Source organism: Ranitomeya variabilis, chromosome 2, assembly GCF_051348905.1.
Source record: "Ranitomeya variabilis isolate aRanVar5 chromosome 2, aRanVar5.hap1, whole genome shotgun sequence".
Lineage (NCBI taxonomy): Eukaryota > Metazoa > Chordata > Amphibia > Anura > Dendrobatidae > Ranitomeya > Ranitomeya variabilis.
The window spans coordinates 1,042,917,097-1,042,941,507 of record NC_135233.1 but is presented as its reverse complement, the minus strand read 5'-3'; the positions used below and the strand labels follow the sequence as shown (position 1 = coordinate 1,042,941,507).

The following is a 24,411-nucleotide window of genomic DNA, read 5'->3' as shown; positions in this document are numbered from 1 at the left end:
AGTTGCCGCAGCGCATGGCACAAAGGGGTTAATAAATTTGGAAAAATTTCTTCATTTCTGTTTTTTTTTCAGTCAAGATGGGGTGCAGAGTTTATAGGGTGGGCCATGTATATGGATACACCTAAATGAAATGGGAATGGTTGGTGATATCAACTTCCTGTTTGTGGCACATTAGTATATGGGAGATGGTGCACCACCACATTATGGGTGTCAGGTCCGAGCATTCCTACATGAACAGTTTCCTGGAAAGTGGATTGGTTGTCGTGGGCCAGTTGAATGGCCCCCAAGGTCTCCCGATCTGACTTCCTTAGACTTTTATCTTTGGGGTCATCTGAAGGCAATTGTCTATGCTGTGAAGACACGAGATGTGAAACAACGGATACTGGAAGCCTGTGCTAGCATTTCTACTACGGTGTTGCTATCAGTGTGTCAAGAGTGGGAGAAGAGGGATGCATTGACAATCCAACACAATGGGCAGCACTTTGAACACATTTTATAAGTGGTCATAAACTTGTAAATAATTCATGAAAGAATAAAGTTACGTTAAAACCAAGCACACCATTGTTTTTCTTGTGAAATTTTCAATAAGTTTGATGTGTCACAAGACCCTCTTCCCATTGGAAAAAATAAAGTTGGATCCAAAATGGATGACTTCAAAATGGCCGCCATGGATACCGCCCATCTTGAAAAGTCCCCCCCCCCCTCCCGTATACTAATGTGCCACAAACAGGAAGTTGATATCACCAACCATTCCCATTTTATTTAGGTGTATCCATATAAATGGCCCACCCTGTGTATTAATGAGAAAAAAATGAAAGGGGTATGAATATTTTCCATACGCAATGTTCATGTATTTGGGGCCAAAAATCATTCAAGTGGCTTTTATTAAAAACGTTGCACCGTTTGCCTTCTACCGTTTCCGTCTTGCACTGGGTATTGATGGCTGCAGAATGAGTGAACTGAGAATCCATCAGTAAGCTCACCACTATGGTGTGAAGGGGAGTTGGTAGCTCTTTTCCGTCTTGTTTTTTGCTCCTCTCAGTTCTGACCACAGAACAAATCAAACATATATGTCCAGAGAAACTTAGAGAGTGCAAAAGCCAAAAGGTGCAACATTTTCAATGAAACCCAAATGCAAAAATGATTTTTAGGCTTTAATAAATGAATGGGGTAAAAATAAAAAAAAGGCCCCAAAAGGCAGATAACGGCAGGTTGTTAATATTATTTGTCTTTGTCCCTCCAATGAGGCTGAACCGCCCCGGACATTAGAGAAAGCAAAATGTAATAAAGATAAAACTACAAACCTCTTAGGAAAATATAAAGCCGCAATCTCCGGATCCATGCAGTTGATATCATCTAAATAGACCCCATCAGTCCCGAGATGTCGGCTTCTCTTATCTGCAAACACAAGATGGGAAATAAGAAGATCACTGCTCCAGCTGTTATACTGCATCGTATATCCTCTCCCCATAACGGGCTAAACCCAATTTACAAGGAATTGTCCTCAAATTCACAACTAAACGGTATTGGCTTTTTCTGTGGGTCAGTAAGGCTACGTTCCCACTCTGGATGGTCAGTCCAACACTCTGAGCCCAGGACTTTTGATGGCATGTTCATGGGTTTTTTTTTTCATCTGCTGTCAATTTTTTTTTGCACAACGCTTGTACATGGACCTGATATACAGCAGCAGCATGTGAATGGGGCTATGCTGCAATACAAGCAAAGCCTAAATGGTCGGCCAGAGTTGGACATAAATGATGGCTAGGTTTGGCCAAATGCGCCTCCATCTGCCGCCATATTGAGGACCAGACCCCCATGCAGACAGGGAAGACTATCCTACATAGGGCAGCTGAGACAGTGACGTAGCGTGGGTTACCCGAGCCCAGCGCAAGCAAGTATTGCACCTCATAACCCGTTAATACTACTCCTTGAGCGCCCCCTATAAGATAAAGAATGCACAATATTGAATATACAGAATGAATGCCACCTAAAAAAATATTAACAATGCCCCCTCAGTGCCCCCACTAACAGTGAGAATGCCACCTTTGTGTCTTTAGCTCTCTGCTCCACAACCAGATCCAGCTGTATCGGAGCCATATTGGCGCTGTCGAAGTAGACGACAAAAGCCGCTGAGCACGCAGATTGGCTGCAGCGGTATTGATGTGATGTCAAGGCTGCAGACAATGACAGGAGCAGTGCCGCTCAGTGCTGGGAGGGCGAGTTAACCAGGGAGGGCAACCCAGGGAGGGCGAGTTAACCAGGGAGGGCGACCCAGGGAGGGTGACCCAGGAAGGGCGAGTTAACCAGGGAGGGTGACCCAGGGAGGGCAAGTTATCCAGGGAGGGCAAGTTATCCAGGGAAGGCGAGTTATCCAGGGAAGATAACCCAGGGAGGGCAAGTTATCCAGGGAGGCAAGGTATGCAGGGAGGGTGACCCAGGGAGGGCAAGTTATCCAGGGAAGGCGAGTTATCCAGGGAGGGTGACCCAGGAAGGGCAAGTTATCCAGGGAGGGTGACCCAGGGAGGGCAAGTTATCCAGGGAGGGTGACCCAGGGAGGGCAAGTTATCCAGGGAGGGTGACCCAGGGAGGGCAAGTTATCCAGGGAAGGCGAGTTATCCAGGGAGGGTGAGTTATCCAGGGAGGGTGACCCAGGGAGGGCAAGTTATCCAGGGAGGGTGACCCAGGGAGGGCAAGTTATCCAGGGAAGGCGAGTTATCCAGGGAGGGTGAGTTATCCAGGGAGGGTGACCCAGGGAGGGCAAGTTATCCAGGGAGGGTGACCCAGGGAGGGCAAGTTATCCAGGGAGGGTGACCCAGGGAGGGCAAGTTATCCAGGGATCGTGACCCAGGGAGGGCAAGTTATCCAGGGAGGGTGACCCAGGGAGGGCAAGTTATCCAAGGAAGGCGAGTTGTCCAGGGAAGATAACCCAGGGAGGGCAAGTTATCCAGGGAGGGCGAGTTATCCAGGGAGGGTGACCCAGGGAGGGCAAGTTAAGAATAGTTTGGATTTTTCCTGCTAACGGAGCTTATAGAAAAACTATTTCTGAAAGGGGAAAATACATGATGTCTCCACTTATCTCCTACACCGGTAGCTTGTAATAATATTTGCCACAGGACTTGTCAACCATCCCTAAACTTTGCATAACGCTCGCCGTCTATCATGGCGGTGCAGCTGGATCGACACCAGAGAGCTGCGGACTGGAGTGTGTAGATAGGACTGGAAGCAGCCACAAAACAGCGGCAGAGAATAATCCGGGAACACGACAGGCGCAGCTGAAACGACTTGGACGCGATCAACGCAAACAGCAGTGATGTGAAGTAATGTCAGCCAGGAGAGACTCCAGCAGCCGGCAGGAGCCATGCATGAACACATCCCATCGTTTGGCACATCCCAAGTGTTTACTTGTTCTATTATTTGCATTGCTGCCTCTGGAATACAATGAGATTGTTCCAGGAGCCGACATTTGCATAACGCTTTGGTTTTCAGTGAATGAATATTTCCCGAACCCAGACATTCAGCAATCATCAGAACGGATCGCTACAGCAGATATACAAAATGGATCCTTCAAGTGTAGGATCCTAAGGGGGCTTTTGTGTCGAGTCCTCGACAGCACAGTGATGATCCAGCTACATGGTATAATCCCACCAGACGGCTGCCGTCTATAGATAATGTGAGAAATCTGCAAATCATATTATCTAAAACTGATGTCCCAGAAAACAGTTACAGAAAGAAAGGACAGATCTTTGTCTCTCCACACAAAAGTAGTGGGGTTCACGGTTCTCCGTCCCTCGGCGCAAAGTAGTAGTGGAGGTTCTCGGTCTCTCGGCATAAAGCAGCGGGTGGGTCTTGGTCTTTCTGAGCAAAGCAGGGACTGGCCTTGGTCTGTCAGGGCAAAGCGGGGGCTGGCCTTGGTCTGTCAGAGCAAAGCGGGGGCTGGCCTTGGTCTGTCAGAGCAATGCAGGGGCTGGCCTTGGTCTGTCAGAGCAAAGCAGGAGTGGATCTTGGTCTGTAAGAGCAAAGCGGGGACAAGTCTTGGTCTCTCAAAGCAAAGCTGGGGCAGGTCTTGGTGTCTCAAAGCAAAGATGGGGCAGGCCTTGGTCTCTCAAAGCAAAGCTGGGGCAGGTCTTGGTCTCTCAAAGCAAAGCTGGGGCATGTCTTGGTCTCTCAAAGCAAAGCGGGGACAAGTCTTGGTCTCTCAAAGCAAAGCTGGGGCAGGTCTTGGTGTCTCAAAGCAAAGCTGGGGCAGGTCTTGGTGTCTCAAAGCAAAGCTGGGGCAGGTCTTGGTCTCTCAAAGCAAAGCTGGGGCATGCCTTGGTCTCTCAAAGCAAAGCTGGGGCAGGTCTTGGTCTCTCAAAGCAAAGCTGGGGCAGGTCTTGGTGTCTCAAAGCAAAGCTGGGGCAGGTCTTGGTGTCTCAAAGCAAAGCTGGGGCAGGTCTTGGTGTCTCAAAGCAAAGCTGGGGCAGGTCTTGGTCTGTCAAAGCAAAGCTGGGGCAGGTCTTGGTCTCTCAAAGCAAAGCTGGGACAGGTCTTGGTGTCTCAAAGCAAAGCGGGGACAAGTCTTGGTCTCTCAAAAGCAAAGCTGGGGCAGGTCTTGGTCTATCAGCTCCTGTCCACCTGTCTTGTCAAATTACATGGGATGTTGATCCAGGAAACTAGCCTGATTTGCCATATGCGAAGTCAGGAGGGACTTTTTCCCCTAATATGGGGCAATTAGCATCTGCCTCATGAGTTTTTTCTCTTTTTTCAGATCAGCGTGATAAACCTGTCTCTTCTTTCAACCTGAAAAGTATACCTGTAAGTATAACATACAGCATTCCAGTTCAGGACAGGTAAGGTAAGCCAGTGAACAAAATCAGATGCAATATATGCTGGAAACTTCCTGCACATATAGTGCTGGCAGAAAACTGAAAATGTAAAACTACCCACTAAAAAAGTGAATGTCAATTTACAGAGCAGTAGAATCAGGACCCATTTCTTTTGTATTTAAGGGAAAAAAATATACATATTTAAGTCATACATTTGTAGGAAATAAAAAACAGGATTACATGTTTCTACATCAACTAGTAGCTAATATTTATAACTATGACTGCTCGTGGGAGATGTGGAGAGAGCGCTCCGAGTCCCTGTGACATCAGCACACTTCACATAGTTACAGTGGCATGTAAAAGTTCAGGCACCCCTGGTCAAAATAACTGTCATTGTGAACAGTTAAGCAAGTTGAAGATTAAATGATCTCTACAAGGCCTAAAGTTAAAGGGGTTTTCCCACAAACAAAAGTTCATTTTATTCACTAGATCTTGGAATGAAAATAATTTCCACAATTGGACGTGATTAAAACAAATGTTCCTGTGCTGAGATAATCTTATAAATGTGCCCCTGTACTGTACTGTGTAATGGCCGTGTCTGAACGTACCGGAACATGGTCTGATCATAGTACAGCTCCTGGGCAGTGGGAGAAAAAAAAAGTGTACAGATATTACAGCAGGAGTCACAGCTGATTATTTTTGTGAGGTAAAGCACTTCACTGCTAGTTTCTAAGCAATGTTTTACCTCAAAGAAAGAATCAGCTGTGATCCGGTGCGGTCCTGTCTGTATATACTTTTTACTTCCTTCCCTCCCCAGGTATATATATTTTTCATCTATTATATTTAAAAAATTACAAAAAGGAAAATGGACAGATGTAAAAGTTTGGGCACCCTGCATGGTTAGTACCTAGTACAACCTCCTTTTGTAAGTATCACAGCTTGTAAACACTTTTAGCAGCCAGACAAGAGTCTTTCAATTCCGGTTTGAGGGATTTTCATTCATTCTTCCTTAGGCTTCATGTTTTTTGCGGCTCATTATTGCGGACCTTTTTTGCGGGCCATATCGCCGCAATTTTCAAGGTCTGCTGCAATATCGGACAGCAAAAAAATCGCGGATCACCATTTTCCAGCTTCCCAATACTATAGCAAAAGTATTGGGGAAAGTGCGGACCTTCCGTTGTTTTTGTGGCCCCATTGATTTACAATAGGGGCCTTTGTCCGTAAGCGGTGAAATATATCGAGCAAGCTCGATATTTTTTCACAGCCATAAATACAGCCCTCACGGCCTTATGGTGTATGGCGCTCCTCCGGACTTTTGCGGCCCCATAGAAATGCAAAAATGGGCCGAAAAAACACGGCAAGTGTAAAACCAGCCTTAGAACCTTCTTCTAGTTCTGTGAGACTTCTGGGTCATTTTGCGTGCACTGCTATTTTGAGGTCTAGCCACAGATTTTCAATGATGATCAGATCAGGGGACTGTGAGGGCCATTGTAAAACCTTCAGCTTGCACCTTTTAAGGTCGTCTATTGTGGATTTTGACTGATGTTTAGGATCATTATCCATTTGTAGAAGCCATCCTCTTTTCAACTTCAGCTTTCTTACAGATGATGTTAGGTTTGCATCAAGAATTTGCTGAAATTTAACGGAATCCTTTTTCTTTCTTCTACCCCAAAAATGTTCCCCGTGCCATTGGCTACAACACGACCCCAAAGAATGATTGATACACCCCATGCTTATGGGCAGCACTGTGGCTCAGTGGTTAGCACTGCAGCCTTGCAGCGCTGGAGTCCTGGGTTCAAATCCCACCAAGGACATTTTCAAGGAGTTTGTACGTTCTTCCCATGGTTGTGTGGGTTTCCTCTGGGTACTCCGGTTTCCTCCCACATTCCAAAAACATACTGATAGGGAATCTAGATTGTGAGCCCCATCGGGGACAGCAATGATAATGTGTGCACTGTAAAGCGCTGTGGAATATGTTAGCACTATATAAAAATAAAGATTATTATTATTAAGCTTACTGGTTGGCAAGATGTTCTTTTCCTGAAATTCTTTGCCCTTTTTCTCCACACATACCTTTGATCATTGTAGCAACATAGTTCTAGTTTAACCTCATTGGTCCACAGAACTTGTTTCCAAAATGCATCATGCTTGTTTAGATGTTCTTTTGCATACTTCTGACGCTGAATTTTATGGTGAAGACGCAGCAGAGGTTTTCTTCTGATAACTCTACCATGAAGGCCATAATTTTACAGGTCTCTCTCAACAGTAGAACAATGTACCACAACTCCAGAGTCTGCTAAATCTTTCTGAAGGTCTTTTGCAGTCAAGAGGAGGTTCTGATTTGCCTCTCTTGCAATCCTATGAACAGCTCTCACTGAAATTTTGCTTGGTCTTCAAGACCTTATCTTGACCTCCACTGTTCCTGCCATTTCTTAATTACATTTTGAACTCAGGAAAGGGCAACTTGAAAATGCTTTGCTATCTTCTGATACAGGAAAGATATATATCTTGGTACCGTGTTAGCCAGTAGATATCTTCTTACAGCCTTCTGCTTTGTGGGCCTCCATCATATTCAGAGTACCAGGCAGCTGCTTAGAACCCATGGCTGCTGCTTTTAGGCAGAATGTTAGAGGAGGCTGGGTTTTTATAAAGCTGGGAAATTTGGACCACCTGGCCTTTCCTAATGATGATAGTGAACAAGTCATAATCCCAACAGGATAATTAATGCCTGAAACCATGGTCAAAGTTATCTAAGAACACAAATCTCCAAGGGTGGCCAAACTTTTGCATCAGCCCATTTTCCTTTTTGTAATTTTTAAATTGTAAAAAATGAAAGAAAATATAATAAAATATATATATATATATATATATATATATATATATATATATATATATATATATATATATATATTTACTTGGGGGACTAAGATACAAGGGAGATGTTCTCAAACTTTTAGATGACACTGTATTACCAAATGCAGGTTTCATTTGGTGTGGGTGGTGAGGTCAGTAAGGTTTTTACAGGTTTTATTGTAGTTTCAAATCCACCTCTGCCCCAATGTCTGTTCATCCCTGCTATTTTGTGTACCCATGCTTTACACTGCATTTATCACGCTGCGTGCATGAACAGCTAATTTCAATTACAGCTTATTTTGGTGTTATGAGACATTTCACTATGACAGTTCAGTTTGTAATCTTAGGAATTACATGGGACTGCAAGCAAGCAAATCTAAACCCCAATGATTAGGCCACAAAATCTTTAATATATTCAGCACTACTATACCCAGGAGCGCCGAGGAGGAACTATCAGCCATTAGTAAAATAAAATGTATTGTGACCAGGGTGAATGTACCTTTCTTCTTGGAAGGAGAGTCAGTCTTGCTGGCTGGTGGAATAATAGGTGTTGATGTGGGGATCACATCTTCATGAGTGGGGAAAGCAGGGGCTGCAGCTCCCAAAGATTCAATATCAGGTTCACTCATTTTCGGAGTGTCACATTCAGGACCAACTTCTTCTGCAATCAGTGGTGCTGGCCGCTCCCCTATTACTTCTGACGGGGTGACCTTCCCTTCCTCATTCGTGTTCTGGATGATTCGGAAATGTGTGCTCTCTGAAGGACTTATGTTCACCACAATTTGTTCTTTCACTTTATGTGGAGACTGGGGGAAAAATAACATCACATTATCAGAAGAATAATGAAAGAAAAAGTATGAAAAAATCATAAGTATAAAGATGAAAGTATGAAAATTATATGTGTACACAGAGACAGACAGATGCACTGCCTGGACAGAAGTATATGTGTAAGAAGAGGGACCTTGCCGCTGGTACCTTTCTTGTGCCGGGTATGGAACTGTCGGGGCTGTCTCCTCTGTTGCCTGGGGTGAAGCTTAAGGCTACTTTCACACTAGTGTCGGCACGGGGCCGTCGCTATGCGTCGGCCCGACGAGCCGACGCCCGTTGTGAAAATAGTGCCCGACGTGGGCAGCGGAAGCAGTTTTACAACGCTTCCGCTGCCCATTGTGAAGTCCGGGGAGGAGGGGTGGAGCTCCGGCCTCGCATGTGCGGTCGGAAATGGCGGTCCCGACGCACAAAAAAACGTTACATGTGACTTTTTTTGTGCCGATGGGCCGACGCTTCCAGTGTGCGACGCTTGCGATGTATGGACATACGTCGCAATGCGCCGCTAATGTAAGTATATGAGAAAAAAACGCATCCTGCGGGCACGTTTGCAGGATGCGTTTTTTTGCCACAGCGGCGCATTGCGACGTATTCCAAACGCTGCTAGTGTGAAAGTAGCCTAAGAGACCAGACCATTCATTGCAGGCAGAAACAGGGGTGTGTGGCTAAGTGCTTAGGGACTCAGCGCGCATCGAAACGGGCAGACTTGGCGAGAAGAGACAGTGGCAGCACGGGGACGTAAGTGCTCCAGCCCTTGAGCATCAGTGTAGCGCAGGCCCGTGCTTGAGCTTCCCCACTACCGCTGACAGAGACTGTGAAGAGGGACGTGCAGGGTGCCCGTTGGTGACCACAAAGCGGTGTTGAACGTTCCGGGCTAGTGAGTACTGTGCACATGCTGCCAGAGAGAGATCGGGTGCAGGTCATCTGCGCCCTGATTCACCAGTGTATGTCTGCCGGGCCCCGTTTGGCTCAGACAATGCGAGGGCCCACGCTCCTCCGGCCACATCAGTACATGGACTAGGGGCTCAGCTGAAGGTACCGGAGACCAACCGCTGCCGTCAGAAGACGGATCATCGTTACCTTCACGACCATATTGGAAAAGCGCCGCGTCAACCGTTGTTGGCGCCATCACCTGTTCCGGGACGACCACGTCTTGACAAACGTCTCACAGGATAAGTTAACTCCCCAAGAACTGTTAATACCTTTTCCACTGTTCCTTAACCCCTGTATCTATATTTTTTGAACTGCCTACCCAACCCCCCCGAGGTAACCCCTAAACTCCCTACGTGGAGTATCTCAGTGTAAATTAAAATGGTTAACCCTTGCTCTGTCTCCTGTCCGTCACTGCATCCCGCAACCTCCGAACATATGGACACCACTTAATCATTGAATTTATGTTTTTCATTTGGCCTCATTGCCTCCGTTGTATAACATCCGTCCCCTCACCCCACGGTGCATAACATCCGGCCCCTCACCCCACGGTGTATAACAAATGGCCCCTCACCCCACGGTGCATAACATCCGGCCCTGCACCATCCCACGGTGTATACCATCCTGTCCTGCACCATACCACGATGTATAGCATCCAGCCCTGCTCCATCCCACGGTGTATAACATCCGACCCTGCATCATCCCACGGTGTACAACAACCAGCTCTTTGCCCTTGGTGTATAACATTTGGCGCCTCACCCCCCGATGTATAAGATCCGGCGCCTCAGAACACCATGATGTATAACATGCGGCTCCATCACCATGTAAGGAGGAAGACCAGGCTGCGGGTACCTGCTTGCCGGGTCCGGAATTGTTGAGGCTGCCTCCCCTGTTGCCGGGGGGAAGAAATGAGGAACCGGACCAACCTCTTGTCCCAGGTAGGAGGGGCGTGATAAAAGCAAAAGCACGTGCAGTGAGGGGCAATTAATCGTGAACCAGCAGAGTTCAGCAGGGTCAGAGGTGTGCTCCATCCCCTGAGCACCAACACTGCAACCCATTGGGCTTGCCACCTCCTGCCAACTTCAGCGGGACCGTAGGAGAGAGAGGCTCTGTGCGGTCTGTAACTGTGAGTACCACGCACGTGCAGAAGGAAGAAAGCCGGGTGCCGGACAGACACACGCGGCCTGCCCCGCCAGTTGCTAGACTTGGAGGCTCAACGGAAGGTACCAGAGACCGACCGCTGCCGCCAGAAGACGGATCATTCTAAGGACCCCTTCTGTGGACATCTTTCAGGCAGCTGCCAGCGCTGGAACCCCTGCGGGATCTTCTGCGGTGGAGGAGCATAAAGGACACAATAAGTCTAACAACGGGCCTGTTATTGTTCTGCACTTGTTATTCCTATTATCTACCCTTTAACCATTTATCTCCCTGCAAGGAGTTAATACCCTGTTTGATTAAACTGTTAAATCTGTTAACCTTTGCTCTGCCTTCTGTCTGTCATTGCATCCCGCAACCTTCTTACAACCACACCACATGGTGTATAACATCCAGCACTGCACCATCCCATGGTGTATAACATTCGGCCCTGCATCATCCCACGGTGTACAACATCCGGCTCTTTGCACCTCACCACTCCACGATGTATAACATCTGACCCCGCACCATCCCACAGTATATAACATCCGCATCCCCCAAAGTGCATAACATCCGACCCCTTGGCCCCCAATGTATAACATCTGGCCCCTCATCTCCCACTGTATAACCTAAGGCTCCTCACCCTCCGGTGTATAACATCTGGCCCCTTGCTCTGGGTGTATAACATCCGTCCCTTCACCCTGGTATACAACCTCCGGCCCCTCACCCCTGGTATACAACCGTTAGCCCCTCACCCATGGTGTATAACATTCGGACCCTCACTCTTGGTATACAACATCTGGCCCTTTGCCTCTGGTGTACATCCTCTGGCCACTCATCCTCTGCCTCTCGCCCACAGGTTAATAACCTCGGGCCCCTCACCCCCTGGTGTACAACTTCCGGCCCCTCACCCCTGGTGTATAACATTCGGCCCCTCGCCCCTGGTGTATAACAATAACATCCACCCCTTTGTTCCCGGTGTACAACATCCAGCTCTTTGCTCCCCGGAGTAGAACATCCAGCTACTCGCCCTGCGGTGTATAACGCCCAACCGCCGCCATACCTTTTGCTTTTACTAACATGTGACAGAACGGCTGGTGGTGCAGAACTCACTGATACCAGCGCAGTCCTGAAAAAAGAACCACCGATGTAACAAGTCCTTTCATGACATTTCTTCTCTCCTAAATCTTCCCATCACCTGTGAGGTGAGTGATATTATTGAGAACTGGAAGGAACCGCAGCAACTCAGCCATGAAGGGGAGACCCTGTAACGTTACAGAGCGGGGGACAGAGTGCTGAGGAGCAGAGGGAAGGAAAGTCATAGAGAGATTTCTCTTTGTGGAGATCTTTGAATCCATGTGTCCTCCTTCCTCTCCTCCAGACCCTGCATTAGAAATAACTCCATGGATCGGTTTGACCCAGAGTTTTTGCAGGAGTTGATTGTCCATAAATTCTTTAGGTTCGGCGTCGATGGCCAAGTTTCGGCAACTAAAATCCTGCCACATATTTATAAATGGGGTAAAGGCTTCTCCATCAGGCGTCTCCAACTGAAAGACGATGCACTTGAGAAACCAATTTATAATTTCGAGGTGACTGATGGAGGGGTCTGGTGGGCACCTGCTCCTCCACCAGCGGCCATCATGTAGACAGACGAGCCGAGCAGGAGGTGGACCTGGAGTATAATAGGTGCCACCATTACACCAGTTGGGTAATTCAGTCGCTGATTTAAGGGGGATTTGACACAAGTTTATACTCTGTCTGATCTTATATTTGCGCAGGAGCAATAACCTAATCTAAAATCCCGTTTTTGGCTTCATATTATTGATCCCCTTCTTCCCCCCAATATGCTGATGCCTCAGAAAAGTCCTTTAGAATAAGATAATGGAGCTTGTAAGTGTTTTCCATGGGTTTCTTTTCATAGAAAATTAAGAGAATTGTGCCCGGTCTGGATGGAAAGTGAGTCAGGCCTTGGTATCTGGCGCCCCCTGGCTGTGCGTATAAGAAATGACAGTATACAACGCTGGAGGATCCTGCTATAGACGTGACCACTTTACCTTGGTAGCCTGAGGTAATTCTCCCCAAGCCCAGTGCATTGGGAGCTCACTAGGGCCCATTCCCCTCTCCTGGGATTTGCTGACCAATTCAGAGTCACTTTTGGGAGTTCCGGAACGGGAACCTGGAGGACTGAAAAAAGGGAAGACAATGAAATAATACAAATATTGCAGTAATTTAAGGTGCACATCACATTACCTCCCATTCTCTGTAAAGCACTATGGAATATGATGGCGCTATATACATCAGTAAAATATTCTCCTCAATAAGAGCTGAGCAGCAGGACCCCGCTGCTGCCCCTATAGTGCCCGCAGCTGCGGGGTCCTTATCACCTCCAGCCGGATGTAAGTGGTGAATGGAACAAGACACCTCAGCACACCATCTACATCCGGTGGGGGTGATAGAAGCTGATCGGTGGTGGTATCAGGTGTAGGACCCGCACCAGAGGTGGGCATGCCATTGGTGCAACCTGTGCCGCTGCCCAGGAGGTAAGCGGGCCCATGTCCACCATCAATGCAGCTGGTGATGACCCTGAGGATGAACTAATGGACTGTAAAGGGCCCATATATTGTTAATGAACAGGGGCATCTAATGTCTGTATCCACCAGTGGTCTGCACCTATGTGGTACTGACATCGGTATCAAACTAGTAGACATTTTGTATTCCTCAAACTGATAGATAGATAGATAGATAGATAGATAGATAGATAGATAGATAGATAGATAGATAGATAGATAGATAGACAGACAGATACAGGTGCTTCTCACAAAATTAAAATATCATCAAAAAGTGAATTTATTTCAGTTCTTCAATACAAAAAGTCAAACTCATATATTATATAGACTCATTACAAACAGAGGGATCTATTGCAAGTGTATTGAAGAACTGAAATAAATGAACTTTTTGATGATATTCTAATTTTGTGAGAAGCACCTGTAGACAGATCACAATCTTCCTCTGAAGGTAATTAGAGTGTGCAGCGGTTCCATTACTTGTAGCCGCGGTGACTGGGATGGGACACGGCCATTGATATATCTGTAGGGTATGTGATATTAATCTTTATAGTAGTGGAGAGTAAATCTCCCTGTAAGCCATTCACAGAGGCTTTTATAGATGTAGTGACCCTCAGTAATTCAATCCCAGGCTGAGTTATCTTGGAGAATGTGCTCGGAATTTCCGATGAATCATGGGGAAGGCGTCCGCCGCCGTTATTTTTCCAGGAAGAGGACAGTATCTCATTCATTAATGAGTTTTCGATGAGTTTCTGCGCGCAGTACATGTTCTCATCTTGTACATTACACCAAGATAGAGAAACAGATCTGCTGAAGTAAAAAAGAAAATGTGTCTCTTCATCCATGTCATAAGATGGAGCTGCTGAGATCAGTTAGCCTGGCCGTATGACGTTTCAATAAAGTGCACTGTAAGGCAGTATTTATGGGCTGGAAATGTATCCTTAAGAACATCACAATATCTTCAAGTATTGCTCGGCTTTTAAAGAAGATCTGTCTCCACTTCTGACATGTTCGTTTTAGTGATGTTCCTCTATTACTCCTCCATTATACATCATGCTGAGGTGCACCGTGGCAAATGCTGCAGTGACTCTATAGATTACACCATACATGGATGATAGAGGGCTGATAAACCGCAGGATCGGATACAATTTAATTGGTCTCTCCGCTATCAGACAAAGTGATCTCATGTGATAGATAATGTGACAATCTGCAAATCCCTTTATGTCAACATTATGCTGTCTTCACCCCAAAAATTAATTCCAAGGAGCTGGCAGCTTCGCTGCACTTCTGTCTAACTTACTGTCCGCTGCCTGTTGTCAAGTGCAATCAGTCTCCAGCAGCAGAGATACCGAGATGGATTTCAGGAAAATGAATGAGCCGCTAATGAGAATTAATTAAAAAACTGTAATAGAGCCTGACAAAATTACATCATGGAGATGAGAAGTACAGATTAATAGTGATGAGCGAATATACTCGTTACTCGAGATTTCCCGAGCACGCTTAGGTGTCCTCCGAGTATTTTTAGTGCCCGGAGTTTTAGTTTTTAGCGCCGCAGCTGAATGATTTACATCTGTTAGGCCGAAGTTCCCGACGCTAGCGTTGTCTCCGCCGCACAACGGGGGCAGCGAAATGCATTTTTCCAGCGCATCCGCTGCCCCATTGTGAGGTGCGGGAAAGTGGGGGCGGAGTTCCGGCCGCGCATGCGCGGTCGGAAAAGACGTTTACGACGGAGCAAAAAACGTTGCAAGCACCGTTTTTTGCTCCCGACGGTCCGCCACTGCACGACGCATCCGTCGCATGACGGGTGCGACGTGTGGCAATCTGTCACAATGCGTCGCTTAATGTTAATCAATGGTGAAAAAACGCATCCTGCAAACACTTTTGCAGGATGCGTTTTTTCGGCAAAACGACGCATTGTGACGGAATGCAGTTAACGCTAGTGTGAAAGTAGCCTTAGCCAGCATAAGTACATGTGGGGGTTGCCTGGTTGCTAGGGAATCCCCACATGTACTTATGCTGGCTAACAGATGTAAATCATTCAGCTGAGGTGAGGAAAACTAAAACTCCGAGCACTAAAAAATACTCGGAGGTCACCCGAGCGTGCTCGAGAAATCTCGAGTAACGAGTATATTCGCTCATCACTAGAGATTAATTATTCTAGCAGTATACATTTTTTTCACAATATAACTTCCTCCTGCTCTTGCTCTCCTGTCTGCCAAACTGCAAACTGTCTCAACGGAGAAGCAGAATTTTAGTTCAGTGCAGGCATGCCACTGGACAATGGTTGAGCAATGAATGCTGAGAAATTAGGGAAAGAAAGTTCCAGCTCAGAAAGTGCTGGCAGAAATGCTAATGAAGAGGAATCAGCCGTTGAAAAACAGTAGATGCCAAATTATAAAGCATGAGAATTAGGATAGATCCAAAGCATACAAGACTGGTGTGTGCACCAAAAGTTTTTAAAAGCACGACTCTGCCATTTTTTTTTATTTCACCACTGGAGTGATGTCACTAATGCATGTTCCTTGCCTCTAGCTAGTATTCTACTTTTCAGCTGCCGTCTTCTGCTTTTCCCAGCGCTGCTACGCCATCATCATATGACCTCAGCTCCTGAGGAATGCAGGAAGTCAGAGCTACCAGTCTCAAGCTCTCAGTGTAAAGGCCCCGTCACACATAGCGATTTACCAACGATCACGACCAGCGATACAACCTGGCCGTGATCGTTGGTAAGTCGCTGTGTGGTCGCTGGGGAGCTGTCACACAGACAGCTCTCTCCAGCGACCAACGATCAGGGGAACGACTTCGGCATCGTTGAAACTGTCTTCAACGATGCCGAAGTCCCCCTGCAGCACCCGGGTAACCAGGGTAAACATCGGGTTACTAAGCGCAGGGCCGCGCTTAGTAACCCAATGTTTACCCTGGTTACCAAAAAAAACAAACAGTACATACTCACCATCTGATGTCCGTCAGGTCCCTTGCCGTCCGCTTCCTGCTCTGACTGAGTGCCGCCGTACAGTGAGAGCAGAGCGCAGCGGTGACGTCACTGCTGTGCTCTACCTGTACGGCCGGATCTCAGTCAGAGCAGGAAGCTGGCAGAAGACGATCGGAGGGCAGAAGAAGATGGCAGCTGGTCACTATATTAATAGGGGCAGGGAATGAACATTAGTGATACCGACAGTGACATAGAAATAAGAAAAAAAACGCAGGAGTGTTGTTTTAACGTCTTGTGGGGGATTAAGGCTGTGTTTTTTTCCTCTGGTTTTGTGGGAAAGGACAAGTACACTTTAAGGTCACAGTTTTTTTGACATACAAGAAAAACGAACCGAGTTTCATCACTGATATTCGATAGCGAAAAATGATGAGAAAAAAAAAGGATCTTGATTATTTCCTATCAGTCAGTGAAAAAGAGCAAAGAGATGGCATCCAAGTGCGGTGCGATTTTTTTCACGCACCCGTAGACTTTCATTGGCGCGTTTGATCTGTTACTTAAATCAATATTGGACATATCTTCGCGATTTTGAACAGATCAAAAAATCACAGACATTTGAAAAGCCACTTAGACTTTTATGGGTATAAACGCCATCCGTGAAAAAAAAAGGAGAGAACTTTTACATGAAAAACTGAGGCATGACTGAGGCCTAAGACAGCACAATACAGTAGCATAGGTTTGTCATTCCCTTATTTTAAAAAAAAACTAAATAAAGCTCTTGGACTTCAAAAAATATTACTGCAGAAAATCCAAGATTCTGAGGCACCAGCGATAATAGGGATAAAACAAAATCTGTATTCAATCCGTAAAAATCACATGGTGAAATATCTGACGATAAGTTAATGTGTCCTGCAACTTCTTAGTCCCCTTTCTTCATGGACATGTGCAAATTCACGCGGTAGTTGTGAGAGTCACTGGGCTAAACTGTATACCCGGCTGATGTCACACACAGCGCATGGCGCCAAGGTGCCCCAAATAATACATAAATCAGCTTGTTATAGAAGTGTCCGGCAGAATCATCAAGAAGGACTGTGGCCATCAACAGCAGAGTGATCGTAGCTTTGGGTGTTAGTAGAGTATAGCATAGAGTGGTATCTGTCAATAATCAGATGCATATGGGCAGCAAACTGACATCAGTCAACGTGGATCTTTTCTAGTAAACGTTCTTTAGTTTTTCCTAGGGCTTCCTGCACTGGGTGCAATTACATCCACATTACAGCTAAGAGAAGGACTATGTTGCAAACACTATTGATTATAAACTTCTTCCGTTTTTAGTCTACAGCTCCTATGCAGAGTTATGTGTCTCCATGGTAACAGACTACAAATAAACAATCTCTGTAGTCTGATCCTCTACAGAGTTACTCTCCTTTGCCTCCTCTACTTCATGCACAGTGTGATAATCGCAATGTGATGCACAAACCTTTGTCCTGGAGTCCACTCTCCGTCAGAGTGCGGGTAAGTGTCGGCTTTAGAGAAGGGTCCGCCTTTCGCCTGGCTCATTTCATGGACTCTGTCAGTAAAGCTGGTCTGCACAGAAGATCTAGAAAAGATAATGTAATAATTAATTATGTTGTTAAAAAGGAAACAAACTGCAGGTTCAACGTTTGTTAGAGAATCTGTCACGATGTCATGTGTTATGATCCGGTGACCTAAGAGTCGCATGAGAGACTTTCTCAGGAGTAAGTGGTATCTGTACTGACCGCAAACCCTAAACTGACACCGCAACTAGAAGTAGCCGTGGGATGTACCTAACCAGGCCTAGACACCTCGACACAGCCGGAGGACTAAATACCCCTATAGGTGGAAATGGGAATTCTATCTTGCCTCAGAGCAGAGCGACAAAGGATAGGCAGCCCCCCACAAATATTGACTGTGAGTATAAGAGGAAAGACACACGCAGGCAGAAAAACAGAATTTAGCAAAAGAGGCACTTCTAGCTAAATAGAAAAGGATAGGACAAAATTCTAAGCGGTCAGTATTAAAATCCTAAAAATATCCACAGCAGAAAATACAAATATACTACATCTAACTAAAGACATAGCAAGTATATCTGCAACTCCTGAGAATCCAGCATGACTGAAAAATCCAAACAAAGTCTAAGCTGGACAAAAACACAAATGAATTACACTGAATTACAAGCACACTGCATGTGTGCACAGAGACAAAAAAACCAGACACTTATCTTAGCTGAATTGGCAGCAGAGCATGAGGAACCAGAGAGAGAAGCAATCCCTCCAAGAACAATGGACAACTGGCACTGACTAATGAATCCAGCAGCCCTAAATACCCCAGTCAGGCCTGCAATCAGCAGGGACACCTGACCAGGATTGCAAGCCAGGGACAGCTGCAATACCACCAACAACCACCGGAGGGAACCCAAGAACAGAATTCACAACAGTACCCCCCCCTTGAGGAGGGGGCACCGAACCCTCACCAGAGCCCCCAGGCCGATCAGGACGAGCCAGATGAAAGGCACGGACCAAATCAGCAGCATGGACATCGGAGGCAAAAAACCAAGAATTATCCTCCAGGCCATAACCCTTCCATTTGACAAGGTACTGAAGCCTCCGCCTCGAAACGCGAGAATCCAAAATCTTCTCAACCACATACTCCAACTCCCCATCAACCAACACAGGAGCAGGAGGATCAACAGAGGGAACAACGGGCACCACATATTTCCACAATAAAGATCTATGGAAAACATTATGGATGGCAAAAGAGGCCGGAAGGGCCAAATGAAAAGACACCGGATTGATGATCTCAGAAACCCTATAAGGACCAATAAACCGAGGCTTAAACTTAGGGGAAGAAACCTTCATAGGAACATGACGGGAAGACAACCAGACCAAATCCCCAACCCGAAGCCGGGAACCAACACACCGACGACGGTTAGCAAAACGCTGAGCCTCCTCCTGAGACAACACCAAATTGTCCACCACATGAGCCCAAATCTGCTGCAACCTGTCAACCACAGAATCCACACCAGGACAATCAGAAGGCTCAATATGCCCCAAAGAAAAACGAGGATGAAAACCAAAATTACAAAAGAAGGGCGAAACCAAGGTAGCCGAACTAGCCCGATTATTAAGGGCGAACTCGGCCAATGGCAAGAAAGCCACCCAATCATCCTGATCAGCAGACACAAAGCATCTCAAATAAGTTTCCAAAGTCTGATTAGTTCGCTCGGTCTGGCCATTTGTCTGCGGATGAAATACGGAAGAAAAAGACAAATCAATGCCCAGCCTAGCACAAAAGGCCCGCCAAAACCTAGAAACAAACTGGGAACCTCTGTCGGACACAATATTCTCCGGAATACCATGCAAACGAACCACATGCTGGAAAAACAACGGAACCAAATCAGAAGAGGAAGGCAATTTAGGCAAAGGCACCAAATGAACCATCTTAGAGAACCGGTCACAAACCACCCAGATAACCAACATCCTCTGGGAAACCGGAAGATCTGAAATAAAATCCATAGAAATATGCGTCCAGGGCCTCTCAGGGACCGGCAAAGGCAAGAGCAACCCGCTAGCACGGGAACAACAAGGCTTGGCCCGCGCACAAGTCCCACAGGACTGCACAAAAGAACGCACATCACGCGACAAAGAAGGCCACCAAAAGGACCTACCAACCAAATCTCTGGTACCAAAAATACCAGGATGGCCTGCCAACACAGAACAATGAACCTCAGAAATCACTCTACTAGTCCATCTGTCAGGAACAAACAGTTTGCCCACTGGACAGCGGTCAGGTTTGTCAGCCTGAAATTCCTGCAGAACCAGTCGCAAATCAGGGGAAATGGACGAAAGGACCACCCTTTCCTTCAGAATGCCGACCGGTTCCAGTACCTCAGGAGAATCAGGCAAAAAACTCCTAGAGAGGGCATCAGCCTTAGCATTCTTAGAACCCGGAAGATACGAGACCACGAAATCAAAACGGGAGAAAAACAAGGACCATCGAGCCTGTCTAGGATTCAGCCATCTGGCAGACTCGAGGTAAATCAGATTTTTATGATCGGTCAAGACCACAATACGGTGCTTGGCTCCCTCAAGCCAATGTCGCCATTCCTCAAACGCCCACTTCATAGCCAACAACTCCCGACTGCCGACATCATAATTGCGTTCAGCAGGCGAAAACTTACGAGAAAAGAAGGCACACGGTTTCACCAAGGAACCAACAGAATTCCTCTGAGACAAAACGGCCCCTGCCCCAATCTCAGAAGCGTCAACCTCAAACTGAAACGGAAGAGAAACATCCGGCTGATGCAACACCGGGGCAGAAGTAAATCGGCGTTTAAGCTCCTGAAAGGCAGAGACAGCCACAGAGGACCAATTCGCTACATCAGCGCCTTTCTTCGTCAAATCGGTCAGGGGTTTAACCACACTGGAGAAGTTAGCAATGAAACGGCGATAAAAATTAGCAAAGCCCAAAAATTTCTGAAGGCTCTTCACAGATGTGGGCTGAATCCAATCATGAATGGCCTGAACCTTAACCGGATCCATCTCTATAGATGAGAGAGAAAAAATGAAGCCCAAAAAAGAAACCTTCTGCACTCCAAAGAGACACTTAGACCCCTTCACAAACAAAGCATTATCACGAAGGATCTGAAATACCATCCTGACCTGCTTCACATGAGACTCCCAATCATCGGAAAAAATCAAGATATCATCCAAATATACAATCATGAATTTATCAAGATAATTCTGGAAGATATCATGCATGAAGGACTGAAAAACAGATGGAGCATTAGAGAGTCCGAATGGCATCACAAGGTATTCAAAATGGCCTTCGGGCGTATTAAACGCAGTTTTCCATTCATCACCCTGCTTAATACGAACAAGATTATATGCCCCCCGAAGGTCAATCTTAGTAAACCAACTAGCCCCCTTAATCCTGGCAAACAAATCGGAAAGCAAAGGCAAAGGGTATTGAAACTTGACCGTGATCTTATTCAAGAGGCGATAATCAATACAGGGTCTCAAGGAGCCATCCTTCTTAGCAACAAAAAAAAATCCCGCTCCCAACGGTGAAGAAGAGGGCCGAATATACCCCTTCTCCAAAGACTCCTTAACATAACTCCGCATAGCGGTATGTTCTGGCACAGACAGGTTGAAAAGTCGGCCCTTGGGAAACTTACAGCCTGGAATCAAGTCAATAGCACAATCACAGTCCCTATGCGGTGGAAGGGAACTGGACTTGGGCTCATCGAATACATCCTGAAAATCAGACAAAAACTCTGGAACCTCAGAAGAGGTGGAAGAGGAGATTGACATCAAAGGAACGTCACTATGAACCCCCTGACAACCCCAACTAGTCACAGACATAGACTTCCAATCCAACACAGGATTATGTATCTGCAACCATGGAAAACCCAGCACAATAGCATCATGCAAATTATGCAACACCAGAAAACGACAATCTTCCTGATGGGCTGGCACCATGCACATGGTCACCTGTGTCCAAAACTGGGGTTTATTTTTAGCCAAAGGTGTAGCATCAATGCCCCTTAAAGGAATAGGGTTCTGCAAAGATTGCAAAGGGAAACCACAACGCCTGGCAAATTCAAAGTCCATTAGATTCAAAGCGGCACCTGAATCCACAAACGCCATGACAGAAAATGACGACAATGAGCAGATTAAGGTCACAGATAACAGAAATTTAGGTTGTACAGTACTGATGGTAACTGAACTAGCAATTCTCTTTGTACGCTTAGGGCAGACTGAAATGACATGAGAAGCATCGCCACAATAAAAACACAACCTATTCTGATGTCTGCATCCTTGTTGTTCCGTTCTAGACAGAATCCTATCACACTGCATAGGCTCAGGCATCTGCTCTGAGGACAACGCCACAGCCCGCACAGTTCTGCGCTCCCGCAAGCGCCGATCAATCTGAATGGCCGGAGACATAGAATCACTCAGACCAACAGGCGTGGGAAACCCCACCATAACATATTTAACAGATTCAGAAAGACCCTTTCTGAAAATTGCAGCCAAAGCTTCATCATTCCATTTAGTCAGCACAGACCATTTTCTAAATTTCTGACAATACAATTCTGCCGCTTCTTGACCCTGAGACAGGGCCAACAAGGTCTTTTCCGCTTGATCCACAGAATTTGGTTCATCATATAATAATCCTAGAGCCTGAAAAAAGGCGTCTACATTAAGCAAGGCCGGATTCCCAGATTCCAGTGAAAATGCCCAATCCTGAGGGTCGCCACGCAACAGGGAGATGACAATTTTAACCTGCTGAATGGGATCACCAGAGGAACGACGTTTCAGAGCAAAAAACAGTTTACAGTTGTTTTTAAAACTCAAAAATTTGGACCTGTCCCCAAAAAACAAATCAGGAGTAGGAATCCTAGGCTCTAAAAGCGGAGTCTGAACAATATAATCCGAAATACCCTGTACCCTAGCAGCAAGCTGGTCTACAGGAGAAACTAATCCCTGAACATCCATGCTAGCACAAGTCTCCTCAGTCACCCAGAGGAAAAGAGGGAAGGAGAGAAAAAACAGGCTACAGAAAAAAAAATGGCTCAACACCTTTCTTCCCTTCTTCTGAGATGCATATAACTCATTGTTGGCCAGTTGTACTGTTATGATCCGGTGACCTAGGCGCCGCATGAGAGACTTTCTCAGGAGTAAGTGGTATCTGTACTGACCGCAAACCCTAAACTGACACCGCAACTAGAAGTAGCCGTGGGGTGTGCCTAACCCGTCCTAGACACCTCGACACAGCCGGAGGACTAAATACCCCTATAGGTGGAAATGGGAATTCTATCTTGCCTTAGAGCAGAGCCCCAAAGGATAGGCAGCCCCCCACAAATATTGACTGTGAGTATAAGAGGAAAGACACACGCAGGCAGAAAAACAGAATTTAGCAAAAGAGGCACTTCTAGCTAAATAGAAAAGGATAGGACAGAATTCTAAGCGGTCAGTATTAAAATCCTAAAAATATCCACAGCAGAAAATACAAATATACTACATCTAACTAAAGACATAGCAAGTATATCTGCAACTCCTGAGAATCCAGCATGACTGAAAAGTCCAAACAAAGTCTAAGCTGGACAAAAACACAAATGAATTGCACTGAATTACAAGCACACTGCATGTGTGCACAGAGACAAAAAACCAGACACTTATCTTAGCTGAATTGGCAGCAGAGCATGAGGAACCAGAGAGAGAAGCAATCCCTCCAAGAACAATGGACAACTGGCACTGACTAATGAATCCAGCAGCCCTAAATACCCCAGTCAGGCCTGCAATCAGCAGGGACACCTGACCAGGATTGCAAGCCAGGGACAGCTGCAATACCACCAACAACCACCGGAGGGAACCCAAGAACAGAATTCACAACAGTCATGTGTGCATCACACTGCAATGATGACACCACGCCAGGCCTTCAAACCAGAAGTAGCACCAGGGATACCGGGAGGTAAGAAGTTCGCAGGCCTCTAGTCCAATGGCCATGAAAAATGGGACGTGGCTGCTGGACTAGGGTTCTCTGAATATTTTTGCCCAACACTTTAGTCCATGGGAAGGGAAACTCCAGCCCAGGGGCAGTAAATGGACCACAATGTTACTTCCTCCAGCCCCTGACTAGATTTCCAAGGAGCGCAGTGCTTGGGCCGCCAGTTCTGTTTCGATAGCAAGACCTTTAAATTCATCTTTAGATTGTGAGCACACACATGCTCCCTTTACTATGGAATGCTGCAGTGTATGCAATAACTGATTACACCCTGAAGCTGGCCAGTGGAAGTATCATGATGTTTTTTGTGGGAGAAGTTAACTCGCTCTTGACCCTATGATGGAACCAACAGTTGCAGTATCTTACATGATATATATACACCAGTTCTACTGTCTCCTACTAATGTATATACAGCAATCTCAGTGTCTCCTATGTGATGTATATAAAGCAGCCTCAGTGTCTCCTATTGTAAAATCTTCAACTTGCGCCTTTTGAGGTAGTCTATTGTGGATTTTGATGTGTGTTTAGGATCATTATCCATGTGTAGAAGCCATCCTCTTCAACTTCGACTTTTTTACAGATGGTGTTATGTTTGCAGCAAGAATGTGTTGAAATTTCATTGAATTAGTTCTTCCTTCAACCCATGAAATGTTCCCTATGCCATTGGCTGCAACACGACCCCAAAGCATGATTTATCCATCCTATGATTAATGGATGGCGAGATGTTCTTTTCCTGAAATTCTGTGCCCTTTTTCTCCACACATACCTTTGATCATTTTTACCAAACAGTTCTATTTTAACCTCATCGATCCACAGGACTTGTTTCCAAAATGCATCATGCTTGTTT

At 46.1% G+C, this 24,411-nt stretch overlaps 1 protein-coding gene across 4 annotated transcripts in view; it reads right to left on the bottom strand.

The window, feature by feature from the left end:
- LPIN1 (lipin 1) overlaps window positions 1-24,411 on the bottom strand; it is a 274,958-nt gene that overhangs the window by 57,776 nt on the left and 192,771 nt on the right. For all 4 annotated transcript variants that reach the window (XM_077291442.1, XM_077291443.1, XM_077291444.1 and 1 more), the window contains exons 5-8: window positions 17,518-17,637; window positions 12,602-12,731; window positions 8,158-8,464; window positions 1,305-1,398 (exon numbers count right to left, since the gene is read on the bottom strand). In XM_077291442.1, coding sequence (XP_077147557.1) covers window positions 1,305-1,398; window positions 8,158-8,464; window positions 12,602-12,731; window positions 17,518-17,637 — 651 coding nt within the window. The remainder of the gene's footprint in view (window positions 1-1,304; window positions 1,399-8,157; window positions 8,465-12,601; window positions 12,732-17,517; window positions 17,638-24,411) is intronic.